Source organism: Eubalaena glacialis, chromosome 1 (genome assembly GCF_028564815.1).
Source record: "Eubalaena glacialis isolate mEubGla1 chromosome 1, mEubGla1.1.hap2.+ XY, whole genome shotgun sequence".
NCBI lineage: Eukaryota > Metazoa > Chordata > Mammalia > Artiodactyla > Balaenidae > Eubalaena > Eubalaena glacialis.
In genome coordinates, this window is record NC_083716.1 from 196,749,304 (window position 1) to 196,769,507 (window position 20,204).

The window sequence follows — 20,204 nt, forward strand, 5'->3', positions numbered from 1 at the left end:
AACAAATGTTTTCTGGGGAAAAAAAAAAATTTTTTTTTTTCTTTTCAGGTTAGCTTTTCCCAGCACATTGTTTTTATTTTAGATGTTTGGATCTTTGAATGGCTTCAGAATAAGGCTCTGTATTTGTCTATTACTCTGTTGTGTGTCTTGTCCTTAGCATCCATCTTTTTCATAGTTCTGGGATTTTTATTTTTTATTCATGAAGTAAATATATTGCTGTTCTTGAAATGCATTAATTTTTAAGAGACTTAGTGGACTTAAATGTTAAAACTTAAATATTATTACTCTTTAAAAAAAGTACCAGTTTCTTCTCAAAATTTAAACTTGCCTAGGAAGCTCTTCTCCCCACAAGTTTGTATAGGTGAGAACCTGAACTTTAAAATGACTGGCTCTTGTTCAAATAAGCTCTGCTTGCTTTCACCTTATATCTATTAAAATTAGAATGATGCTGAAATATTAGCATCAGTTATGCAAATATAACTGTTCATGTTTGGACCATTCCATTGTAAGATCCAAATTAAAATCATGATCTTCAGCCTCTTGTTAAACTTTTCCTTAGCTTAGAATTTTTAGTTTTCATTATTTTGTGTATGCCTTTCACGAATCATCGCTAAGGATCATTACAATTCGTCCTTTGAGGGGATAACATAAAACTTAAGTCTTGTTTCCATTTAAAAGAGATTAATGATGTGATATAAATTATTTATTGAACTCAATCCAAGGTCTATTTTTTGTTCTTTCTTATAGTCCCTCAAAATTAAAGATCCTAATTGAAAAACTCAAAATCTGTTAATCTTGAGTATACTTTCTTTTTCATCCTTTCCTATCATAATTAATTATTGGCTGAAAATGAGGTAACTTTAAAAATTATATCAAAGTTGCTCATAAAGTGGGTTTTCATTTTCAAATCTTCATAGTGCTGATATGTTCATTTCCAAATCTTTTAATGTTGTTGACATTTGCCACTCTACTTTTATTAAAAAAAATTTTTTTTAATCCATACGTGTTAAAGTGTAAACTTTTTTTCAATATGATATAGCTTATTGTTGGTAATTTATTTTACAATCAACTTTGAATACATGCATCTGTGGGTCCAGGTCTATGCACAAGATTTATAACTTAAATAAAGAAATGAACTGAATAATATTGTTTCTACTTTGAATTGAAATGAATAAATGTTATATTTTCTGCAAAATGGAACTTCATTGACATCACATCCTTTAAAGTTGCAGGACAAGTGATTTTGTTAAAATTCTTGTGGTGACTAATACTATTAATCCTCTTTAATCATACCAATAAAATATGTCTGCCTTAATGTTTCCTCTTTTTACCCGAAAGAGAAACTTCAGAGAATGGTTTTCGGGAGGAGGGAAGTAGAGCTTAACTTTCTATTACCTGTTTGTGAAGTGTTTCAACTAAAATATGCTGTTACAACAGTCATCGTATGACATTTTTTCTTTTTCACCTAAAGGAGAAGCAAAGGAGAAAAAACTAATTGCTGTGTTTTTAGCCAAGTAATAAAAACTGGAGAAGCTTTAATTTTTATTTTGTCTCTGTTGTGCAATTTTATTTTACATCCACCATATATGTCTGCCACAGAACCATCACTGTTGTTTATTTGGTATCCCTTACATGTTGGGCTTTGTCATGTAATGATCTACTTAGTGGCATGTTAGTACACTTACCTTGTACATATGGGGCTTTTGGATAGAGAGCTGCTGCTGTTTGCATATTGTGTTTCACAGTTTTTGCTTTTTGCGAAAGTTCTTATTCATTGCCGTGGCGAGATTTAGAATTTTGCGTTAGTTAAGAATTTGGGATCTTCTGCAGAAGTTTTTAATAGATTGAAACTTTTGGTGTACCTAGTATTTTTTGGACTTACATAGCATCAATGAGTGCTGGTGGTTGGGCATAGGATCTGAGTGGGTAGCCTGATGTGATGTACTGTGGGCATGAATTTCTGAGTTTTGTTTTGCCTTTCTTTTCATTTTTCTATTTACACACACACACACACACACACACACAGTGTTCAGGCAGTATGTTAGGTGTTGGAGATGCTGCTCTAAGAGGCAAGTTTCCTCCCCCTGTGATGGTTACAATCTGTAGAAACAGGGAGGCTGCCTCAATTCTCTAACTCTAGGATTGATGGGGCTGAGTTTTCTGTGCCATATACCAGCAAGCACATTAAATAACACTGGCATCTAAACATCCTTGGGACTCCTAGATAAAATTTCAATTTCATCAATTGTATGTTTGGCTCACTTAATTCCACTCAGCTAGAGGTTCAGAAATATGCCATTCTTTAATATTATATTGGCACAAATTTGTTACCCTGTGCCAACTCAATACGGTAAATCAGTGAGTTACTTTTTTTCATTTCTTATCTAGAAAACTTTAGAATATAAAACTTGAAAAAAATGCCAGGTGTTTGATAACTGACTAAGCAATCCCTGGAAGGTTGAAGGGATAAAATGAAGGGTGGTAACCAAAAAATCTTTAAATATGTACCAAGAGAAAAAATAATAGCCAACATTTTTATGTCACTGTCAGCTTTTCTTCAGTAAGTAACAATAATAGACACTGACTTGTCTGTAAATGTACATAATGCCAAATGAGTTTGACCTAAAGTTGTACGGCTCAAGTCTAATATTGATAGATAAAGGAAATTTTGTACAGTGACTCAATCTACCACTGATTTTTCACTATAATTCTTAAAATATTTAGAATTAAGAATATAATTCTTAAAATATTTCCAATTTGGTAAGTTAATAAAATTCACCCTTCAAATCCTGACATTTATTTAAAGTACAATTATCTGTTCACCCACTCCTACCAAATAGATGACTAAATATAAGCCTAAGAGTCTATAAACACATGAATTTTTTTTTTTTAAGCTCACTTTAAAACCATCTCATTAAGCTTCTTGTTGACTGTAAATCTTCAGCAGAAAGGAGAAAAGAGAAAGGACTGGTTCAGACTGAAGTAATAATGTGCCACCCTCCTGATTAGAAAACTACAATTAGCTGTCTTCATGAAGTATTTGCTGGCTGCTGGACCAAATGCACAAAAACAAACAGGTTTTACAGGACTTGGGGCCAAACCCAGTGACCGTGTTGTAATTTATTTTGCCCTAGACAACTTCCTTTGTAGAGATGCAAGGAAAAGGGAGGAAGGCAGTACTACTAGAGAAGTTAAAAAGTGTTTTACAAATAACGTGCAAAATAGGTGCAAAAGTTTATTCATTTGTTCATTTGCCTTTATGCAGCAATTTGGAGCACCTACTACAAGACAGGAACTACTCTATGTTCTGGGCAAGATCACATGAGACATGATCTCATAGACCATAAATACCAGGAGTCAATACAGAAAATAACAGCCTAGATAAGTAACTACATAAGATAATTTCAAATAGTGTTGTATCTACAAAAAATGAACTTATGTCACTGTTGTATCTTAATAATTTTGAAATCTCAAACTTTGTTAAGCAGGCACCCCCAGAAAAGGCTAACTTAGGTACTTCAGTCTGTATCATTACATAGTTAATTGTTGAATCAAGAAAAAGCCTTCTTTAGCTGGATTCTTGGAGTTAATGGCCACCTGGGCTACTTGACAGAATATTGTTTATCTTTTTGGAATGTTAAAATTACAAATATTTTTAAGTATAGGAAACAATAAAGAACTTCTTTAAGAACTGATACTGGTGATAATAGCCCGTTCGCAAAGTTTCTGCCTGATTCTGAGTAGGCTCTTCAATGCTCTAGAAGTCGGTTTGGGGGCTCTTCACCCATTTTCCCCACCCTCCACTCCCACCTCTTACAGCCACCAATCTGTCCTCTGTATCTATGAGCTTGTTTTTCTGTTTTTAGATTCCAAATATGAGAGAGATCATACAGTATTTGTCTTTCTCTGTGTGCCTTACTTCATGTAGTACAATGCCCTTGAAGTCCATCCATGTTGTCTTAAATGGCAAGATTTTTTTCTTTTTTATGGCCCAGTAATATTCCTGTGTGTGTGTCTTACAACTTTTTATCTGCTCATCCATTGATGGACACTTTGTTTCTGTATGTTGACTATTATTGATGGACACTTTGTTTCTGTATGCTGCAGTGAAAATGGAGGTGCATATATCTTTTCAAGTTAGTGTTTTCATTTTCTTCAATAAATGCCCAGAAATGGAATTGCTGGATCATATGGTAGTTCTATTTTTAATTTTTTGAGTAACCTCCGTACTGTTTTCCATAGTGGCTGTACCAATTTACATTCCCACCAACAGTGTACAAGGGTTCCCTTTTCTCTGCATCCTCGCCAACACCTGTTGTTTCTAGTCTTTTTGATAATAACCATTCTAACAGGTGTGATATCTCACTGTGGTTTTGATTTGCATTTCCCCGATAATGATGTAGAGCATATTTTCATGTACCTGTTGGCCGTCTGAATGTCTTTGGAAAAATGTCTATTTAGATCTCATTCTTTAATTGGACTATTTTTTGTATTGCTGAGTTGTATGAAATCTTTACATATTTTGGATATTAGCCCCTTATCAGACGTACGATTTGCAAATATTTTCTCCCATTAAGTAGGTTGCCTTTTCATTTTGTTGATGGTTTCCTTTGCTGTGTAGAAGTTTTTAGTTTGATATAGTCCTGCTTGTTTATTTTTGCTTTTGCTTTTGGTGTCAGATTCAAAAATATCATCACAAGACCTGTGTCAAGGAGCTTACTGCTTATGTTTTTTCTAGGAGTTTTATGATTTTAGGTCTTAGGTTCAAGTTTTTTAATCCATTTTTAGTTAATTTTTGTGTATGGTGTATGATAGTGGTCCAGTGTCATTCTTTTGCATGTGGCTGTCCAGTTTCCCCAACACTGTTTATTGAAGAGACTGTCCTTTCTCCATTGTATATTTTTGGTTCCTTTGTTGTAAATTAATTGACCATATATGTTTGGGTTTATATCTGGGTTCTATTCTGGTCCATTGATCTCTGTATCTGTTTTTATGCCAATACCATCTGTTTTAATTACTGTAGCTTTGTAATATGATTTGACATCAGGGAGTGTGATGCCTCCAGCTTTGTTTTTCTTTCTCAAGATTGCTGTGGTTATTTGGGGTCTTTTGTGGTTCTGTACAAATTTTAGATTTTTTTTCTATTTCTGTGAAAAATACCATTGTAATTTTTATAGGGATTGCATTGAATCTGTATATTAATTTGGGCAGTATGGACATTTTAACAGTATTCCAGTTCATGAACGCAGAATGTTTTTTTGTTTATTTGTGTTGTCTGCAGTTTCTTTCATTAATGCCTTGTAGTTTTCAATGCAGGTCTTTCACCTCCTTGGTTAAAGTTGTTCCTAGGTGTTTTATTCTTTTTGATGCAATTGCAAATGAGATTGTTTTCTTAATTTCTCTTTTTTGATAGTTTGTTATTAGTGTATAGAAATGCAACAGACTTTTGTGTATTGATTTTGTATCCTACAACTTCACTGAATTTGGTTATTCTAACAGTTTTTTGATGGAGCCTTTAAATTTCTATATATAATATCATATCATCTGCAAATAGTGACAGTTTTACTTTTTCCTTTCCAATTTGGATTTCTTTTATTTCTTTTTCTTGTCTTGATTGCTTTATCTAGGACTTCCAATACTATGTTGAATAAAAATGGTGAGTGGGCATCCTTATTTTGTTCCTGATCTTAGAAGAAAAGCTTTCAGCTTTTCACTGTTGAGTGTGGTGGTAGCTGTGGACTTGTCATATATGGTCTTTATTATGTTGAGATACATTCCCTCTATGCCCACTTTGTTGAGAGTTTTTATCCTAAATGGATGTTGAATTTTGTCAAATGCTTTTTCTGCATCTATTGAGATGATCTTATGATTTTTATCCTTCATTTTGTTAATTTGGTGGAACACATTTACTGATTTGTGGACGTTGAACCATCCTTGCATCCCTGCAATAAATCCTACTTGATCATGGTGTATGATCCTTTTAATGAATTGCTGAATTTGCTTTGCTAATATTTTGTTGAGGACTTTTGCATCTATGTTCATCAGGAATACTGACGTGTAATTTTCTTTTTTTGTGATATCTGTCCGGTTTTGGTATCAGGGTGATGGTGGCCTTGTAAAATGAGCTTGGAAGAGTTCCCTCCCCTTCCAGATTCAGAAGATGCATTTTTCCGTCCGTTTGTTTGTCTCCTCTAAATGTCTATTAGCTAAACTCAATTTATTAAAACTCTTATAAATCCTTACTTTTCACAGAACTCAAAGTTAGGGGTTTTCATTAATCCTATTTATGTATAAAAGTTCTGTGATCTGGAACTTTATTACCAAAAATGAATGTGTCTTTGTTCACATCTGCACTTTTTTTTTTAAATTAATTAATTAATTTTTATTTTTGGCTGTGTTGGGTCTTTGTTGCTGCACACAGGCTTTCTCTAGTTGTGGCAAGCAGGGGCTACTCTTCTTTCCGGTGCGTCAGCTTCTCATTGTTGTGGCTTCTCTTGTTGCAGAGCATGGGCTCTAGGCACGCAGGCTTCAGTAGTTGTGGCATGCGGGCTCAGTAGTTGTGGCTTGCGGGCTCTAGAGTGCAGGCTCAGTAGTTGTGGCACACGGGCTTAGTTGCTCTGCAGCATGTGGGATCTTCCCAGGCCAGGGTTCGAACCCGTGTCCCCTGCATTGGCAGGCGGATTCTTAACCACTGCGCCACCAGGGAAGCCCCTGCACTTGTTTTTAGTATAAATTTTTTTTGGAAACCAACAAAACTAGAATGATTCAGTGATGAAAAGATGAAATAATGAAATATTCTATCCTCATTTAGAGACATTTACAGTTGTCCTATACATTTGATTTTTAGTTTAATGACTGTTAAATATAAGCAAAAATCACAAAAATATGCCATGTATACTAGACTATGAGGAAACAATTCTGCTATTAAAGTGTATTTAAAAAATAACTTCTGCCTTTCCCTGTGCCTATATTCTGGTGGTGAGTTGTAAATGTACATATTTTCCATCTGTTCTCCTTTCTTCCAGAATTGCTTTTATAATAATGTAGTACGGTACAAAAGTGGTCAGGTAGTCCATTTTTTCTATGAAGTTGCTTTCCCACTTATGTAGCTGTAAGAAAGTGGCTAAGACTCTTCTGGTCTCTAGGTTTCCTCTTCAATATTGTTAGTCCCTGTTTTACTTAGTTACCAAACAATTTCTCATCTCTTCTATATACCAAGAATTTTGTTTTCCTCTTGTGTGTGTTTTCTCCTCTTCTTTTCTGTTGCTATGTGTAGGTCCCCCACCAATGTCCAAAATTAGATCCTTTTATATAAATTAATACATATAACCTTTAAAATTATTTTTCTTTCTTTCTATTAAGAACCAGTTATCCCTCAGTATTTATTAGTTTTTGTTTAAACAGCACGTAACAGAATTAATTCAAGATATTTCACTAATTTAATTTGGCAGAGAGTCAGATTTTATATAAACTAACCTTAGCATTATCTTGTTCATTATTCATTCATGAATTAGTTCTTCATTCAACTAGTGTTTATTTATTTATTGCCTATTATGTGCTAGAAACTGCAGAGTGCTTAATGTTTGCAGTGGTTAATGAGACAAGTATGATCCAGCTCCTGGTGTTTGCAATCTAGAGGGGGTTGCAGATATTGAATAAATCATTACTAAAATAATTAAAAGGTGATAAGTAATATGTTCATACTGATACATGTAGATCTATCTAGTTCATTTTAACTGCTATAAAGGAGGTGAAATGATATATACCATATGACACTTTTTATATACCCATAACAGACTTTTTGAGACAAATACACAACGTAGTTAAAGTATAAGAACATGCACTCCAGTCTTCAGTAAAGCTTACCTCTGGGAGGAAAGGGAGTGGATGCAGGGGAAATAGTTAGCTGTATCTTTAATATTTTATATCTTTAAAAAATACTAATCAAATATGATGGTAATAAATGAAAGGAAAAGTACAGAGGAGAGTGCTAAGAGAGGGTATAACACAAAGACCTCATTTTACCTGGATGAAGAGGTATGGTTTTCCATGAAAGGTGATAGTTAAATTTAGAATGAGAGGAAGGGCAGAGTAGGATTAATAGAATAGTCTGGTTTTAAAGGCTCCAGGACAGGAAGGAGTTTAGCACATTTCAGAAGGTGAAAGAAAGCAAATGTGAGGCAAGGTGAACAGAGATTGGCCCTGGATGAGTCTTAGAGATAAGATCACATTATGTAAGGGTAGGCCTTCTCATATTTTAATGTGCATCTGAATTGTTAGTGTCCTAATTTTAAAATGGAGATTCCTAAAGCCCAACCCCAAAGATTGATTTTAAAATCTGCATTTTTAATAAGCATCCCAGGTGTTTCTGCTCCAGGTACTTCTCTGAACACAGTTTGGCAAACATTTATGTAGGGTTTTATATGCCATATTAAGAGTTCTGGACTATTCAAAGTGCAGTTGGAAACTTGAAGACTTTTAAGAAGAGGAATGACATGATTTGGTCTTTAAACACTGCTCTGTGGGAACAGATTAGAGGGAGACAAAAGTAGAAGTTCTGGGCCCGAAATGAGATGTGGTAGTGGCTTAGAATAGGGTATTGGAGGTGGAAAAAGTAGATAGATATATATGTTTAAGAGATGAAATTGTCAGCACTTGTTGATAGTATTTGGTGGGTGAAAAAGAATGAGATACCAAGTTGACTACCATGTTTTTAGTAAGAACAAAAGGGCAGTTTCCTCTTGCAAACTTTGGAAGTACAGAAACAAATTAATTTTGGTTGTAACAATTAGGGATCTGTTTGACTATAGATATCAGGAGGTTGATCAACAGTGGTTTAGACAAATGGGGTTATTTTTCTAATATAACAAGTCTGGGGGTAGATAATCTAGGACTAGTGCCATCAGTAAGGTATGCTTTCTGCTCTGACCAACCTTAGTGTGTGGATGTTAGACTTCATGCCTGCCACCTTATAGTTGCCAGATAGGTGTTTCACTTTTGGCCTCACTTGTATGGTCAAAGTAGAAGAAAGAGTGACACCTAAATCAGGTAAAAAAAGTTTCCCAGACACCCATCTGACACTCACTGGCCAGACTAGATGTAAGGGAATCTAGGGAACTATTTTTTAATTGGGCTTATTGCTACCCCTAACAAATAGAAATTCTATTAGTCCATACTAACAGGGTAGGAAATGGATAATGGGTAGGCAATTAGCAGTGTGTGAAAGCTAACGTCTTTTTGGCATGTCTGTATTTGTGAGATATCCAAGTAGTGATGTTGAGTAAGTGTCAGATACAGGCCTAGAATTTAGGAGGTTGGTCCAAGCTGGAGACAGAATTGTGTGAGTGGTCAGAATGGAAGAGTAGATTCAGAGCTGTGGGGAGGTATGTGAGATTGCTCCAGGAGACAGTGTGAAATGAGAAGGAACCCTAAGGAACTTCCATTTTGAAAGTAAGAGTGGTAGGGCTCCATTTGGGAAAAGAGGCCAGAGAAGAGAAAATCCAGCATAGTGTAGTTATCAGAAGTCAAAGAGTATTTTAAGAATTTCTGAGCAGTCATCTGTACCAAAGCAGATGAGTGTTAAGTAAGATGAGTATCCATTTACATGATGTCCTTCCTAATTTTCTTTCCTTTGGTGTTACAATGTCTTTTTATTTAGTAAATGATAATAGTAGATGGTAGGATTGTTTTTATTGTTTGCACTCAGAAAATACAATATTGGTAGCCCATATTGGTAACTTCCTCCCCACCTTCTAAGAATATTTTATTAGCTTTGAGATTTAAAGGTCAGAGAACTATTGGGAGTAGAGCAGGTTTGGCAGCTGATAGAAAAGTAAAGAAGGAAAGCTTGAAGTAGATACAAAAGAGAAGAAAAGGCCAATAAAGTGAGATCCCTGGAAAGAGATGGAGCTCTTAGCACAGTGGAAGATTAGGTTTGGTGGAAGGAATAGCATCTCCTCCAATAAAGTAGGTCATTGAGAGGCAAGCAGGCAGGTAGGTAGATTTGCAGACATGGTAGGAGGAGGTTGAGACAGTTTCTGTCCACTGGTTTCCATTTTCCTGAAGAATATGAAAGAAGGCTTTCTGCTAAGAATGAGTTGTGGGGTTGGAGTGAGGCTGTGAGGTTTCAGAGCATAGAGAAGATAGGAAATGTTTGTTCTTGGAGAGTGGGAGAGAGAGCTGAGAGAAACATGGTGACATTGTTAGAATACTATTGATGTTGGTAACCACAGATTTATAGTCCTGGCAATCTGTTCTGTTGTACCTCCCACTCCCACCCCACCCTGTATCCTATGGCTGTATCCCAAATTTGGGTTTAGGAACTGCAGAAGATCAGGCAAGGGGTTTTAGAGCATTTACCAGAAATTGATTTTAAAAGTAGGCTTTCGAATGTACTTTAGACCCTTCCTACATAGAAGGCATGCTTTTAGGGTCTTTTAGACTTAGAAGGTCTTTTTTCCTTTTAGAAGCTGGTTCTACTTAAAGAATTTTTAACTAATATAGATTACACTAACAAGTGAATTTTGGGTATAATTTTGTCATGTCCATCCTCCTTGCTTCACAGAATAAAGTATTACTGATAAGAATTATAAATGTTTAAATATAGATAGGTGTAAGCAGTCTCATGATAAGGCCTAATTATGTATATATAAAATGTTATGTTGCTTTATTTTATTTTTTATTTTTTTAAAATATGTTTTTCTGTTGTTTAATTCTTCCATTGTTCTGTTTTATTATTTTATTTTATTTTTTTGGCTGTGCCGCACAGCATGTGGGAGCCTAGTTCCCTAACCAGGGATCGAACCCATGCCCCCTGCAGTGGAAGCGCAGATTCTTAACCACTGGACCGCCAGGGGATTCCCTGTTGCTTTATTTTTGAGGGTCTTAAAAACATCCTATTCTCCAGCAGCTTCTTGTATCATATGCGGGAGGAATATGTTCGCATAACTTGAATAGTAATCAAATTAGAACGTCTGTGAAGGCGTTTTGAAAAGTACATAGCACTAGAGAAACATATCGTTAATGTACCTGTTCTCTGTGTGTTGTCCATAAAGCACACATGTTGGAGTTTTCACAATAGAACTGTGAAATGAACATTAAAGAATGTAGAGACTTAAGTATGGCTCTCTGGAGACCGATGAAAATGAGGGATTTTTTTTCCTAAAAGCAATCAGTAAGGATGTATTGTGACTGGAATAACTGTAGAGTAGTCATGTACATGTGCCTTGCTTTGTTGTGGTAGCAGTATTCAGGGCATGCAAAGGAGAGTCAGGTCCTTTAACTCTAAATTGAAATAATTCTGTCTCTATTGCTGCCAAAACTTTGTTTTGTTTCTCATCAGAAAGAGAACCCTATCTCTTTCAGGGAACTTGTTTGTATTTCCTTATTTTTAATTTATACCACATAGTATAGCATCTTGTAATTCCAGTGGCCCTGATCCTGATTTTTTTTAAAGTAGTATGTACAAGCATTTGGTGACCAATTTTTTTTCCTATCTTCTTACTCTTTGCTTTTAGTTTCTTTGACTCTTTGGAGTTTTGTGTACTTGTCTTTTTTGTTAATAATAATTGTAAATAAGCATGACACTTTATCGTGCCAGAAGTGTGGCACCTTGTTTTCTATCTGAACACTAATGAATGTTAACTAATCGTCATAGAGTTTTATAAATATTTATTTGCATAAGAGAGGAAGAGAACCAGGAAGATAGTGAATATAAATAAAACTTTGATAGTTGTCAGTGCAGTACAAATACTCTTAGGTCTGCCACATGGAAAAGGCACTTTTGTTCTTCAAAGGAATAGCTGCCTTTGCCCTGCTCATTTCTATTTTTCTCCTGTTTGCTGCTTGCTTCTTAATTAGAGTGCTGTTTGTCAGCCCACACAAAGATATGTTGTTAGCTACTTTAATACTCGGATATAAAAGGAGGGTTGCTTATGAGCCCATTGGTATCTTTAGACCATTCATTGGCATTTACCAGAATAATATGAGCCACTGAGATAAGAAGTTTATTTGCTGCCAATGCTGTAGCAGTCATACTTGCTCTATTCACATTAACCCAAAACTCGTATTTCATTTTCAGAGACTTAAAGAATGAAGATACTTTCTTTTTTTTTCTTTTTGGTATTGATATGCTGAATTGAATGATTTGTTTTGTTCCCTTATTTTCTCTTCAATTAAAAAAAGCACCTCAATAGAAAATTAGTATCTCTGATTTCCCTGTAAATTGTTTCTTAGATGCTATTTTCTGATTTTCTATCACAACATATTTTCGTCTTGGTACCATATTGGTGAGGAAATCTCATCTCAGGTTTTGTTAGGAATCTCTTGGCCCAGTGGATAATGAGTAGAGGTTGAAAAACACAGACCCTGGCGTCAGACAGACTGCGCCTGAGCCCTCGTTCTGCCACTTACCAGCACTATTACCTTGCTCAAGTTCCTTTGAATAATAACAGGGACAACAACACTTAAAGCACTTAGTTCAGTCCAGGGAGAGTAGGTGCTATATATTAGCTATTTTGTTGTAAAAAATACATAATCCTAATTATTTTGTCTTCATGGGTTGTTAGATTTCTTTGATATAATTGTGACTTCTTAGTTTAAGAGTAAGTAAATTTATTACAAATTAATCTACTCATTGAGAAATTTTGAAAATGGTATGCTTAAGAGAGTTTATCACTTAGCTGACGGAGAGCAAAATGCAGTGTTTGGAGCTGCCATTTTGAGGTTGTATTTTGTAAGTGAAATTTCTATACTCTCTTTTTAGAGTAAAATTTACTGTTTGATTTATTCTTCTCTACTAAAATTATAGTATGAGAACCTCCTGCATTTGTGTAGAAATTTGGAAATGTGGTCATGAAGTTGCTGAACTGTTATTCCTATAAAGGATTTTCTCTAATCCTCTGATCATGTCAGTTGGATTAGTTTTGTCTATATATAGCAAGAGTCGTCCCTCAGTATCCTTGGAGATTGGTTCCAGGATTCCTCCTTATCCCACCACAGATATTAAAATCCGAGGATGCTTACAGTCAGCCCTCTGTATTCACATATGCGGAACCCACGGATATGGAAGGCCAACTATATATTAATAATTGTGTCTGAATAAGTCATTGGAAAGCTTAGGAACATGTGGCCTCATACTCAGACTGTCTAATCATAACTTTGTTTTACACATCCATACAAGTGTTAAACTCAGTAGTAAGGGAAAGAGAGAATATCTTTGATCACATACACGTTGTACAGGTTTATATTTCTAACCTTGTTGGCAAGTGATTAATTTACATTTGCTGGAAATTTAAAGTTTTTCTTTAGCTACACTATACAGGCTTGTATTTTTTTAACCTGACCTTAAGAAAAATATTTATGAAAGAAGGCTGAAAATTTATTTTCATTAAAAGGCTATAAAAGGCCAAGTTGGAGGTAAGCATTTAAAACAGAATTGGATCTGGAGTGATGATGGTTTATTTAACAGATGGTGAAGAGTATCCGTTCCACAGCAACAGATACTGTAGTGAGCTAGAAATGAGAGAGCAGCTTACGTCAAACTGGACATAGTAGGAACAGAAGGATGGATTTTCAGTTACCTGCTTTTTTTCATTAAAGCCTTTCCAAAAGGACGAATTAGTCTTTGTATGAAGACAGAAACTAATGATGAAAAACAAGGGAAACCACAGTTTTGCAGTTGGTAATAGAATTGGAAATAAAATACTTGAAGTGTCAAGCCAATGTATGCATCTTCCCTCCCTCCCTCCCTCATCTCTCTCCTCCTCTACCTTCTCCACTCCTGTCCTCCCATATTTCCTTCCTTCCTTCCAATATTTTGGCAAAGGATCTTTATGGATTAAAGTTAAATTGCTATTTAGTCTTTTAGTTTACTTCTATCCTTTGGATACAGTCTGAGATCTATTAAGAATTGGAAATGTATCCCAGCTACATTACTAATTCATATGCTATATGACCTTGAGCCAAGGCCTTTAACCTTAGTGGTAGTAATAAATAAAATTATATTTTACAGCAAGCCTGTCAAAGATGTTTAAAAACAGTTATAATTTTTTATGTTGAATTTTTCAAGGTCATTCACTATAAATTACTATAAATACAAAGTAATATGCTTATGTAATTCTAAAAATTGCTACTTGTACAGAATTAGGGTATTTGGGAGGAAGATACAAAAGATACACAATTCAACTTTTAAACAGGCTCAAAATAAATAGAATGATAGGATTGGAGAGAGGAATGTCATGTTTTAGACTTGTAAAATTGGTAGAATCTATAACTGCTTCTAGCTTTTTTGGGAAAAAAAGTATGATTTTGATATGCCAAGCATGCCAGTGTTAAATGAACTCATATGAACTGTTACATTTTTGTTCCACTGTTGTCATAACTTTGTACAAATAAACTAAGATAAGGTTGCCTGGTTCTGGCAGGTTCCGATAAAGATATTTGATAAGGAAAATCTAGTAGTACTGGAAAATCTGCAAATAAAAGGAGAACTTAACATTTAATTTATAAATTTTTAGTGGCTACCTGCCCAAGTGAAGTTTCTTTTTGCTAGGCAGAGACATACATTAAACATCAGAGTCCTTGATTTACATGGGCTACTGTTCTGCTGTATAAGCTCTGTTTCTTTGTACTGAGGAATGATTCATCAAAACACAGGGTCCATGCCTCTGGCAGTTACTGTTAGTTAACTCACTGTTTTCTGGACCCTGGCCTTCTTGACAGGTATTTCAAAATTAATATAACTCAAGTATCCATTGGGAGATGAGGAGAATGAGGCTTGATCAGTGGCTAGCACACCTACATCCTTTGCAACAGTTGGCTTGGAGTTGGATGAGTCATCTTATAGGTTGTCCTCTCCTTCAGTTTGGTTTGTCATAGCAGTCATTCCAGAGGGTGTGTCAGTTTGAGGAGTATTTATGGAACTCTTTTAACAGGCCACGAAGTGGACTGTCCCTAAGTGAAATAACACTCCATCTGCTGTCTCAAAACTGTTAAACTGTTCCATTGTCTTTCTTGGCATTCTACTCATAGCTCATTTCTTGATTTATGCAAACCTTAAAAATATAGGTGGCTATTTGCTAGAGTAAAGAGGCATTCGTAGTTTTAGTTTTAAATGGTGCTTTGTGCGTGTGCTGCCTCCTAGTGTTTTTCTGTCTTGGAGTGAATGACACATTTTATATTTCTCTGTGAGCTGAAACATGCTTGTGAATAAAGTGTTTGTTAGTAGTATACCCTCAAGAAATTGATTATACCCTAAAATCAGCCTTTCTTGGGTCTCATTAATAAGGAATTTTCTTTTAGAGCTTTGGAAATATTGAATAATTAAGTGACTAAGTGGTATATACGATATATAATAAAATATCTTCAAACTTGCTTGGTCTAAATACAGAATTTTAAAAAGGGATGTAGTTCATGCATACAGTAACTGAAATAGGTCAAGGATTTATTGCTTAGAAGGATAATATACTTTAAAGAGTAAGAACTATGGGTAGTTAATATATCAATGATTTGCACATAAGAATTCTGGATTTCTCTTGAGTAGTGGGGGAGATAAGAAACACAAGTAAATATACCATATGTGATAGTGCCATAGTGAGGCAAATGTAGCAGAGATGACTTCTGATTTAAGAGATTGGTGTAGGGCTCACAGAGAAGGGATTAAGAATAACATTGCAGTGAGAAATGGGTGGAGAAAAGGTACTTTCAGGAAATAAATAGTATGTACTATGGTTTAGTAGGAGCAGAAGGTATCTAATTGATGACTCCTTGGCACGTGCTGTCACAAAGCACTATGTGGGTAACTGACAACAAGCTACATGGATAGTGAATGCTGGATGGGATGCTTGGGGGAAGGGGCTTTCAAGCTAGCCCTTGCGGGACGGGAAGGATTTGATTAGGAATCTAGATGTTCCAAAGAAAGGAGCATAGGCACTAAGATAAAAACAAAACAAGGGTAGTGAGAGAGACCAGTTTTACTCTGTTGAAGTTGAGGTTTACACTGAAGAATCTTGAATGCAAGGCTAATGAATTTAAATTTTATCAGGAATGATTTGGGGATTTTTTGTTTTTGTTTTTTGGATACTCCCTTGCTGAGAAATCTTTAGTGGTCACAGCACCGTTTTGAGAAGATGATTAGACATATGTGGGAAGGTTTTGGAGGGTGGAAGAAGGACTAGAAGCAGAGGCCCCAGTTAGGAGGCTTGAATAGATGTGGTAATGACATTTGAAGAAGTAAAAGTCAAGGGAGGTAGAAGAATTAATAATGATTACAGTTTAATCCCCAAATGCCAGTAGCAATTTGAATATTTGATGCTTCTGGAGAGAATATTGATTTAGTCAGTCAACACTTGTTAATTGAAATATAATTGACATATACCATTGTGTAAGTTTAACTTGTACAGTGTGTTGATTTGAGTCAGCCTATATTTAATGAGTACTTATGTGTGGTAGGCACTGTGGTTATAGTGGGGAAGAGAAAAGACAAGGTCTCTGCCTAATTGGACCTTATGTTTAGTGGGGGAGACAAGAAACGTGTGTGTGTGTGTGTGTGTGTGTGTGTGTGTGTAAGTGTATATATGTCAGATAATGATAAGTCCTCTGAAGAGAAAAGCAAGATAAGGGATAAGGAGTGATGAAAAAGAGGGCAATGTTTTAGAGTCAGTGAGGTAACATTTGAGTAGAGACCTGAATGAAGTGAGGAGTGGAGCCTCCTCACTACCTGGGGAAAGAGCATCCCAGGCAGCAGCACAGCAAGTGTAGGCCCTGAGTGCCCCGAGGACCAGCAAGAAGACACACCTGCCTGGAGAGAGCCGCAAGGGGCAGAGCGGTAGGGAATGAGATGCACAATGTAACCAGGGAACAGAGCATTTAGTGTCCTGAAAGCCACGGTAAGGAGTTTGGATTTTATTCTAGGTTTCACAGAAAGTCACTGGGAGTGCCACAATCTATGTTTTCAAAAGATCCCTGTGGCAGCAGAGTTGAACAAGTGGAACAGTTAGGAGGCAGTCTGCCAGGTGAGATAAGGTGGTGACTCAGAGCCTAGGGTGATAGTAATGGAGGTGGTAAGTGGTGGGATTCCAAGTATATTTTGGAGGTGGAGCAAATGTGTTGAGCTCGATGTGGGTTGTATGAAATAGAATGCAGGAATACTCCCAGAGTCTATATGGTCGGTTTGCGTGAATTAGAAAAAGCTAGTTCTGCCTCTTGGTGTAAGCAGACCCTCTCAGCACGTTTCTGTGAAGAGGGCTCCCTTCCTCCCATAGACATACCTGGGCGCTGGGCACCAGAGGTAGGTGAGAGGAGCACGGGCTGAGTACCCCTACTTGGCCCGGCATCCTGGTGGGGGGCTCAGTCTGTGCCATCAAATGCAGCAGCCCTGGATCATGACTCAGTTTTTGGCCTCAGCAACTGGATAAATTGTAGTGTCATCCCAAAATGAGGGACTGTGCAAGAGGAGCTAACTTGGGGTGAGGGAAGGTGGTGGAAATCAAATTCTAATTCGAGCAGTGTCAAGTAGGCAGATGGATATGGACTTTTGGAGGCCAGGCCATTGGGGCTACAGAGAGGTTTGCTCTCTGTAGTTTGAGTTTGAAATGACAGCATGACAAGCAGGTGGAGCTGTAGAATTAGGGTTTAGGAATAGAGATTTAGATTAAAGATGTGTATTGGGAAGTCATTCTGCCCAAAGGGATATATGAAACCTTTGAGGGAAATTACGTTGAAAAACAAGAAGTATGGAGACTGCCTTTGGGGTATTATCAGGCAGTGGAAAGTGGGAAATGACTCTGCAAAGCAGTCAACAGGAGGAAGACCCTGGTAATCAGCATTATGGAAAACAAGGAGTGAGGGCGGGGCATGTTGGAGAGGTCAGAAAGGATCAGGGCTAAGGAAGGCTGCTGAAGCTTTTGAGGGTACTACTGAGAGGTGATAGTGGGTATGAAGGTAATTTGCAGGGAATTAAAAATATAAACTACTTTCAGAAAATATGCACTGAAAGGGGGTAACAATGGGGTTATATATTGGTTTTTCAAAATAGGATGGTTGTGTCTGTATTAAGGCAGAGATGAGGGAACCAGTAAAGGAGGAAAGGAAGAGAGAATAGGTATTCGAAGCCGGTATTTTGCGTAAGAGAGGAAGGAGAGATGGAAACAATTTATCATCTTAGTAAAGTTGTGGTTAGGGGTCATATGTTTTGGGGGTCACCACTGGTATTAAAGGTCTGAATAAAGTATAAAAGGGAACCAATAAGAGAAAAAATTGTCAAGCAGTGATGAGAGACCAGTTGGAAATATGAAGAATAATTTGTAATAGCCCATCGTGTTTTTCTGTGGACCCAAGAGCACAAGGGAATTGAGAATTCCAAACTGATCCAATTTTTAAACGTTAAGGGCACCTGAAACTGTGGTTCATAACCCAGAAGAGTGCATAACAAAATCACCTGGAGACTTTTTTCAAAATATTGTATCCCCTAAAATGTGTCAAATTGAGGTGTGGGAATAGGACGACTAGAAATGGGAGGAGAGATGCTTACATATACTTGTAAAACATTCTGGGTGATTCTGTTAAACTCCCACCCACGTTGAGAAAACTGTTCTTGACTTGGGGGTTAGTAGGAGACTGACAGAGTGCAGGCTGGGCAGGAGTAGTAAAGGGTAGCCCGAAGGGAAGCTAATGGACTGAAAGATGAAGAGTAAGGTTTTTTGGAGTGATCTCAAAAATAACAGTAAGTAGCAGTAAAATTTGGGGGGGTGTGCTCAGCTGGTTACGTTCCTGTACTGCAGAACTTTTCATGTGCATACGAAAGGCTCTGTATCTCCAAGAAGGGGATTTAATATTTTAAGAAAATAGCTGACCACGGAACCCTTTTTTTCATGGCGCCTTTGTGAACTAGTTTCTGCAGAACACATTTTGAAAATGCTGAATTAGGGAAGTCCAGCAATGGTTAGTTCCAGTTCGATTTAAAAGTTCACAGGTTGTGGGAAAGGGAAGCTGTAGTGGAAAGGTAGAATGTCCAGGTTAAGATCTAGATCTTCCAGGGCTGTGGCTTTGTTTGTGGATAGCTGGGTTACTTTCCATCCCTCCAGGTAAACTGTTTTCTACCATTGAGTCCAATATCAGTTGGATGATCAATATGAATGTTGAAGTTGCAAAGTTTAAGACAAAAGTGGGGATTTATGAAGTATTTATGAACAGTGTATGTTCAATAGTTTGGTTTCTCAAAAACAGGGTTGGATAGTCTTTATGAAAGCAGACCAAAATCCAGTGGCCTTTAGGATAACTAGCCTCTTCCTTAATTAATGACAAGAAAGTGGATAATATCAAAAGAAGATACACTATGAATTCTTGGAGCGCTCAATGTCAGTGACTTAATATTTTGGGAGTTTATCCACCTTTTGGGCCGAGGCAGTGTCACAGGCTCTGAGAATGCCCCCATTTGTACTGCCTGGCCATCGAACTGAAGACTGCCTTTCCAGTGAAGTATAGTTCACTGAAGTATAGTAAGTTTGAGATGATTAATACTGAATGTTGTCTCTGAAGATTTCCAAAGAAGCCAGTGATTGGTGAGGACAGGGATTGTTGGCAGGGATTAGACATTTATATAGCATGACTTAGTTTTTAATAATGATGTGATGTGAATTTTATGAGTATATAAGTCAGCTCCCACCACTGAGACATACTAAATGAGAAAGGTTCCAATTTTCAGTTGCCGCAACTATGTGTGTTTCACAGGTCAGAAGTTTCCATTCTTTTGTGCCAATTGATATCATTCTATTCCTTCCCTCATGTCTCTTTATTGTTGGATTTCCCCTCATAATCCTCTATTTAAAAAGAAAAAAACACACGTGTGTTCTTTTTGGTTACAGCAGTATACTTACGATAAATTTTTGTGTGTGACCCAGCTGAAGTGTTCAAAGAACATGGAAATCACTTACCTGGTGACAGTTGTACATTCTATGTATTTATTTTCCCCTGTGGATACCTGAACTTTCTTTTCTTCACAGGTAAAGTCGGTGATAAACCTTTTGTTTGCTGCGTATACTGGAGATGTATCTGCACTTCGAAGGTATGTTAACAGGGTGGGTTAGCATATGGCTTACAGATGTTTATGAAGTTGCTTCTGGGCAAAGGGCCACTTTAAAGCTAAATAAAGTCTCACTGCCATTTTCCTCTAATAAAAATGATCCAAAGTTATATTAAGTTCCCAC

At 36.6% G+C, this 20,204-nt stretch overlaps 1 protein-coding gene across 1 annotated transcript in view; it reads left to right on the plus strand.

The window, feature by feature from the left end:
* Positions 1 to 20,204, plus strand: part of GLS (glutaminase) — a 79,942-nt gene that overhangs the window by 53,054 nt on the left and 6,684 nt on the right. Inside the window, exon 15 of the mRNA XM_061185878.1 lies at positions 20,001 to 20,062. Coding sequence (XP_061041861.1) covers positions 20,001 to 20,062 — 62 coding nt within the window. The remainder of the gene's footprint in view (positions 1 to 20,000; positions 20,063 to 20,204) is intronic.